Source organism: Papaver somniferum, chromosome 5 (assembly GCF_003573695.1).
Source record: "Papaver somniferum cultivar HN1 chromosome 5, ASM357369v1, whole genome shotgun sequence".
Lineage (NCBI taxonomy): Eukaryota > Viridiplantae > Streptophyta > Magnoliopsida > Ranunculales > Papaveraceae > Papaver > Papaver somniferum.
In genome coordinates this window covers 135,314,920-135,322,366 of record NC_039362.1, presented here as the reverse complement: position 1 = coordinate 135,322,366, position 7,447 = coordinate 135,314,920, and the positions used below count along the sequence as shown (strand labels likewise).

The 7,447-nt window shown below is 37.3% G+C and overlaps 1 protein-coding gene across 2 annotated transcripts; it reads left to right on the top strand.

Moving 5' to 3' along the window:
* Nucleotides 1-668: 668 nt before the first annotated feature.
* On the top strand, nucleotides 669-5,286 carry LOC113282816 (nuclear pore complex protein NUP1-like). Of its 2 annotated transcripts, none has more exons than XM_026531919.1 (7): nucleotides 669-1,172; nucleotides 1,474-1,520; nucleotides 2,119-2,279; nucleotides 2,495-2,672; nucleotides 2,772-3,071; nucleotides 3,160-3,243; nucleotides 3,918-5,286. In XM_026531919.1, the coding sequence occupies exons 1-7, from the start codon at nucleotides 872-874 to the stop codon at nucleotides 5,022-5,024; spliced, it is 2,178 nt and encodes a 725-aa protein (XP_026387704.1). In that variant the 5' UTR covers nucleotides 669-871; the 3' UTR covers nucleotides 5,025-5,286. The 2 variants fall into 2 exon arrangements, with proteins under 2 accessions (XP_026387704.1, XP_026387703.1); XM_026531918.1 differs by having other exon boundaries at nucleotides 670-1,172; nucleotides 1,468-1,520.
* The last annotated feature ends 2,161 nt before the right edge of the window (nucleotides 5,287-7,447 follow it).

Sequence of the window (7,447 nt, the reverse complement as noted above, 5' to 3'; positions counted from 1 at the left end):
GTGTGTCGATTGTTTGAACAATGAAGAATTTACTGTCGGAGCTCGTCTGATTACCTCCTTGTTTTTCCGCTGGATCTAATGCTACATTTAAATCACCAATTATAATCCATGGTTTGTTTATTAGTTTAGCTAACTCTGATATATAAGTCCATTGTTCTATTTATCGTTAGCATCAACAACTCCATAAACACAAGTGGTCGGAATTTTTATGTCTCCTAATTTTAATTCAAAATGACATACATTATATCTTGAAGAGATTAATCTCAACTCTATATTATTGTACCAAGCTATTGCTAGCCCTTTAGCTATTCCCACGAAAGGCACAATAAACCAATAATGGAATTGAGAATTTTTGAAAAACAAGTCCATCCGTGACCGAGGAGCTTTTGTCTCGACTAAAAGATGACATATGGTTTTTTAAACTTTTAAAAAACCGAAAACGTAAGAAAACATGTCTGGTGTACCTGTTTCCTAACAACATTTTTGCTAAATTTTCAGTTTTCGAAAGTAAAAAAAACGAGAACGATATTTTCGGTGTTCTTAACTAAGAATGATCCGAGGAACAAGCTTCACTGCTTTTATGCCACAAGCTACATTTAAAGCACTTCGGCCCCTGGTATTTTTGTTTCTTTTTTTTTTGGGCAGCGATGCCCACGATTGTGAAATGCTCTGAACTGACTCGTGCTGGGGCATATTCTGGGGTATATAAGTTGGTACGATCAGTGGACTCCATCTAGAACCAGATGAAACCCCTCGAGTTCGACAGTTAAAACTCAAAAACACATTCAATTCAAAATTAGTTAGGGTTTCATTAGTAAAACCCCTCTGATTCTAAACTTCGAAATCACTGAAACTTCTCCCCAAAATCAATATGCGAGAAGAAGAGAGATTGAATGTGATTTCAATGGAGAAAGAAGAAGCAACAACATCAAAAGGGTTTTACGGTGGAGGAGGAGTTGGAGGCAAATTAAGAAAACCACCATTACGAAAACTTCAATCAACACCATATGCTCGTCCTCCTCAACAAGCCCTAGCAAGGAAAAATGGTGGTGGATGGTTATCAAAAATTGTTGATCCAGCTACTCGTATTATTACTGGAGGCGTTACTAGAATCTTACCTTCTTCTGTCTCAAATGTTCTATTTGGTTCTTCTGAACATGATTATCACTCTGGTTCGTCTCCATCTCAATTTTTTTCGAGTATTAGGGTTTTGTTTTGATTTCAATTTCTTTCTCGTTTGCTTATCATTGTCTTATAAATGTTTAGTTAGGGTTTCAGAAAGATGCTTATTCTGAAATTAGACGGATTTTTGTTTAATTCCTAATCTTCAAGTTAGGATCTTATTAACCTCTAGAAGTATGGTGTAATTAATACTTCTCTTGTGTTTGTGAGAATGTTGTTTTGAATTCTGCTGTCTATTTTTGCTTATATATTATTTGTAATGAGAATGGCACATGCTTGTTGTAGGTACAGAGGTGAATCAAGATGCTAGCGATGAAATTCCAGAAGACATATCCAATGTAAGTTATTCCTTTTTGCCTCGTATTTTTGTTTACTAGTAATTTTTGTTTGCTTTTATATCGGTAGACTTAGACTTTCTGCGAGTTAATCTTCCAATCTATTGTTGTTGAATATGACATTAACTTGATTATGGACTCATTTTTTATATCTTTAGCAAGCAGAAACAAGTAGCCTTTCAGTAATTTCAATTTGACACAAAATAACATTATTGAATTTGAAATAAGAATGAAGGCATGTGGCTGATATCAACAGTTAGATCTCCGTTTTTATCGCAGTGAATACTTCAGAGTTCTGTTGTTAGTTTTCAACTTGTTTGTGACATTTGAGTGTCATTTTATCTTTCGATGACTGGTTGATTTTCTTGTGAATGTGACGTCCATTACTGCTCGTCTGCTCTTAATTTGGTGTTGAATTGTAGGTGCCATTGTCGATGCATTTGCATCAAAGTAGATGCTATCGGGGAATCTGGTTTTCTCTTTTCGCTTTCTTAGTGGAATAGCAAAAGTTGATGTGTTCTGTGGAGTCAATTTGTCGTTATGCATATATCACATCCTTTTTTGTGCTTATAATCTTGGTCATAATTGTCATGCAATTTAGATATCTGGATCTCTGGAAGGAGAGGGAAGTCCTGCAGAAGCTGACAGACCGAAATCTGGCTCTGATGATGATCCAAGTGCTGGAAACAAATTAGGTAGCTCATCTGATGGCAGTAGCTTTTCTGACATTGAAAAGAAGCTAAAAGAAGCAACTTTTTCCAGGCAAGTTTGGGGTTGTGAATTCTCTTATCCCAATTTCTATGTTATGGTGCGAGTACCTTTCATCATCGTCTGAGTGGTATGGTGTTTTTATAGATTTTTCTTTTGTCGCTATGAAATTTGAAAGTGCATTGGAAATCTTTTCAACAGGATTATTTTTTGCATAGTTAATACTTAATTACATTTTACTATCTAACAAGAAAATTACATCAATGCAGACATGAATATGATCGCTTGACAAAGTTATTGCATTCAAGATCTTCTCATGTCGATGAACAGTCAACAAATACTTCAAATACTGCTATCAAGAAAGAGACTACTGATGGGGTGCTGGCCCAGGAAAACCTGCATGAAGGAAAAAGAGAAGCTAGCCCAGCCCCTCATCCTCAATCATCTGTAAGTAAATTGGTCTTCAGAATGATTAGATTCCATGGGCAATATTTTGCGTTTCATTGAATGCCAAACACAATATTTAATCCGCAATCCAATTTCTAGATACGAGATCAGGTTGGTGCCTCACCAATAGATATTGCAAAAGCTTACATGGGAGGCTGCACATCAAAATCAGGGCTTAATTCTCAAAGTGTACTTGAAAGAACCCCTATAACTGATAGGTTTTCGTCAAAATTATCCATACCATCACCGCTACCTAAGCCGTCAGTGTGCTGGCCTGGAGCCATTGTGCAGAATCAGCAGGCTTATCAAACCCCACAAACACAAAATCGCAGAATTGGGCTCCATAATTTGGCGCGAACCCCTTATTCCAGGCCTACTCATTTAAGATCAACTTCTAAGGTACTATTGGTTTAGTTTTTATTCCTACAAGGCGTACTTTCGGTATCCTGGATGACAAATTTCCTTGAATTCCGTGTTTGATAATCAGTTGCTAAGTGGTGGAGACAGAGGTATTAACACTATGCCGAATCAGTGGAAGCAGTCTCATACTCCAAATTTTGGTTACAGTCAGGTGAATCTCATACTAACAATACATAAATATGAATATTGATATTTTATAACTATGCCTTGGAGCATGCATTTTTTCTTACCTAGATATCGTTCTTCATCATCTTTTTTTCGAGATTGTAGTTAGACTAGTTGTACCTTCTACATTGTTTTGGGTATAGATAATGTGTAGAATAGGATGGCATCTCATGAAGGTGATGTATTAAAATGGGAAGTCCATCTTTTTGTTACAATATTAGTGAAGATGGAGTTAAAGCTGGTTAATGTAGGAAGCCTGAAATACTTTGCTAGCTTGGGACAGTGAAGGGTTAAGTTGTACTAAGGCTTAGTTGTTGACTCTTCAATCTTCATAGAGCACGGCAGGATGCTTGGCTTAATTATAGTCTTTTATTGGCTTGAGAGGTAGAATGCAAGCTCCCATTACTCTTTAAGTGCCATTTTCTCACCTGAAAAGTGAAAATCTTAATGTGGCTTTTCTTGATTTTACCTATCACTAAGCTGAATAAAATTGTTCACATGCGGTAAAATATGCTCGAACCTTTAGTTTATTTTTCTAAATCATGACGGCTCAACATAATTAACTGGGTTTTTTGCTAGTTATTCATCTCATAAAAGAGTTAATTTCTCCTGGCTTAACTCTGATTTCATCTGATAGTTTTGTTTTGGTACCGTTGATAGGTGACCAGGAAAACGAGTTCTCCAGATAAAGGCTTTGGATCACTAGGACCCATTCGTAGGACACGTCGTAATTCTGTTGAAACGACTCCTTGTCGAGGAACTAGTCTTAATAGGTTTGAAAGTTCAGATGCTTCCATGAATATCTTGCGCATCAATAATCAGAATTATGAAATAGGACCATCAACAAATGCTGATATAGATTTCCAGATGGCGAATAATATACCACCAAGCAGTGTTGGCATTTCACCTGTTCATCCTCAGTCTTCAGATGTGGCTAGAAGAATATTGGAGCACCTTGATAGAGCTATCCCAACTCCCCAAAAGAAAGTTAACGAGTTAAAGATGGCCAGTTCTTGGAGGAAACCTCAGTCTTCTTCTGACACTGGCGTTCTGAATGGGCTGACATACGAACAACCACATGTTGTTGAAGGCTCTGATGCACAGAATAGCCCCGTCACGTTGCAATACTCTTCTAAAGGCAAAGAGGTGGCAAATAGCTCTCCATTTGAAGCTCAGCCTGTGCAGAAAAAAGTTGTTGTACCTACTACCAATGAAGCAAAGGCAAACACGTCAGCTACTAACTCAAGTTCTAGCACGAATGGTTTTGGTTTTGGTGGTCACATTGGTGTTAAAGCAGCAACACCATCAGTGGGTTTGTTTAAACCGGATGCTCATAGGAAACCTCCGACACCACACACTTATGGAAGAGACAAGCCTGCATTAAGCACCATTTCAATTACCAAGCGTGATCCTAAACGTTTCGATAACGGTTCTGGTTTTACCTTTCCTGTATCTGCTTCGTCATCTGGTAATATCTCTGAACCTCCTACTCCTTCGATCCTGCCATTTCCGTCAGCTAGTGGTCTGCCTCGGCCACAAGAAAACACAAGCGCTCCTTCAGACAAATCAACAGCAAATGCAGTAGGTGCGCCTTCATACAGTTTTCGTTCCCAAAAGACTGAAGATTCAATTGTTTTCTCATTTCCGTCTACAAGCTCTGCTAGTCCTAGTGGTGACAGTACGACAACCCCAACTTTTAAATTTGGATCAGATAAGAAGGATAGATTATCTTTTAGGTCATTTGGTGAAAACACCAAATGTCATTAGTCGAGCAACCCGTAAAGGTGCTCATCTGTAATTTCTTGAAGCCTTTAGAAACTTATTTTTTAGGCACCACCATGAGAAGCTAGAAAAGCTAGATTTGGTACTACGTTTGAACTTTGTTCGGCTTGATCATATATTTCATAAGTTGCCGAACTTGTAGATCTTTTTGTTTTTAGGGGATTATATAGTTCTTTATCAACAATATTATTCTTTTTAAACTGTTGTTTTCCTTCCAATATAGTTCTTTATCAATAATTCACATACAGTCTTAGTCCCCCATTATTGCAGTTGCAGTTCCACTATATCATTTGTTGGCTTGCTACAGTAATTCACTCTCACAGTCTCACATAGGCAGGCTGATTCAACTTATAATTCAACTGAATTTCAACATACTTCACTTTTTACTTTTTGCTTACGTAAAATTATCACTTAGAGGGAGTAGTGTCCTTTTAGAACCGGGGCTAATCCACATAAATGTGCAAATCGTAGCCAATGTCTGGTTCCGTCCCTAGAAGAGAAGACAAAAAGGGACTGTAACGTTATCCAAAACTAACCGTTACCGAACCCCCAACTACTTTCTATACTGATGCCAGCGATAAAAAAAAAAGACTTTCTTTCTCTCTCTCGGTATTAATTTTTGATGCTTAAAAAATTCCTCACTGTTTACCTCTTTCTTCTCAACTCACCACTGAAAGAAGCAGAAGAACCAGCAGTAGCTGTAGGTACTGTACAGAGGTGTGAATCAAGATGCTAGCGATGAAAATCCAGAAGACATATCATCTCTTTTCGCCTTAATTTTCTGTTTGCATTTATTTCTGCGGATGCACGAGTTAATCTTCCAATTTAGTGTTGGATATGACATTAACTTGATTATGCAATCATTTGTTATATCTTTAGCAAGCAGAAACAAGTAGCCTTTCAGTAATTTCAATTTGACACATAAGAACAATATTGAATTTGAAATAAGAATGCAGGAACGCGGCTAATACACACTTCCTTCTTATAGATCTTAGAGTAAATGTCTTTAAGTTCCTGACTACACGATAGCCTTTCATATTGGATGTCATTTTATGTTTTGATGATTGATTGATTTTCTTATGAATGTGACGTCCAGCTTGTCTGCTCTTAATTTGGTGTTGATTAACATTCAGTATGATAATTAGCTGTTGAGATTCCTGGAATTGTAGGTGCCATTGTCAATGCATTTGCATCAAAGTAGATATTTCAGATTTAAATTACATGCTATTGGGGCATCTTGTTTTCATTTTTCGCTTTGTTAATAGACATAGCAAAAGTTGATGTAATCTGTGAAGTCGATTGGTCGTTATGCATATATCACATCCTTTTTGGTTTGTGTTTATAATCTTGGTCATAACTGTCATGCAATTTAGATATCTGGATCTCTGGAAGGAGAGGGCAGTCCTGCAGAAGCTGACAGACAGAAATCTGGCTCTCATGTGACAGCAGTAGCTTCTCTGACATTGAGAAGAAGCTAAAAAAAGCAACTTTTTCCCAGGCAAGTTTGGGGTTGTGAATTCTCTTATCGCAATTTCTATCTTATGTCGCAAGTACCTTTCATCATCGTCTAAGTGGTATGTGCATTTAAGTAGATTTTTCTTTTGTCGCTATAGGAAATTCGATAGTGCACTGGAATTCTCTTCAACACTTAATTACATGTTACTGTCTAACAAGAAGATTACACCAATGCAGACATGAATGCGATCACTTGACAGAGTTATTGCATTCAAGATTCTCTGACCCATCTCATGTCGATGAATGGTTGACGAAAACTTCAAATACTGCTACCAAGAAAGAAGCTACTGATGGTGTGCTGTCCCAGGAATAGGATAGGATGGCATCTCATGAAGTTGATGTATTACAATGGGAAGTCCATCTTTCTGTTACAATATAGTGATAATAGAGTTAAAGCTGGTTAATGTAGGAATTTTGAACACAAATGCCTGAAATTCTTTGCTAGCTTGAGACAGTGAATTCTTCATAGAAGCTGTCTCACACTGTATTACCTATTGAGGTTTAGCATCCAAGGCTTAGTTGTTGACTCGTCAATATGTAGACCACGGCAGGAAGCTTGGTTAAGTTATAGTCTTTTATTGCCTTGAGAGGTAGAATGCGAACTCCTATTATTCTTTAAACGCCATTCTATCACCTGAAAAGTGAAAAGCTTAATGTGGCTTTTCCTAATTTTGCCTAGCACTTTAGCAACATAGTGCATCAAACAAGCTCTGAGATTCAGTCTGCAGGATAATTCTAAGCTGAATGAAAATTGTTCACATGCGGTAAACTATGCGTTATGTTTCTAAATCCTGACAGCTCAACATAATTAACTGTTTTTTTGTTGTTGCTATTTTATCGATCTCAAGCTCCAATATTCACATTCATCTCCGTAAAAAGTTAATTTCTTCTGG

What these genes read in the sequence shown, in the direction of transcription:
- LOC113282816 (XM_026531918.1), top strand. Translation starts at nt 872, where the DNA reads ATGCGAGAAGAAGAGAGATTGAATGTGATTTCAATGGAGAAAGAAGAA. An exon ending in ATTTAAGATCAACTTCTAAG is followed by an intron (nt 3,072 to 3,159) that starts GTACTATTGGTT and finishes TTTGATAATCAG; the next exon opens with TTGCTAAGTGGTGGAGACAG. An exon ending in CAAATTTTGGTTACAGTCAG is followed by an intron (nt 3,244 to 3,917) that starts GTGAATCTCATA and finishes TACCGTTGATAG; the next exon opens with GTGACCAGGAAAACGAGTTC.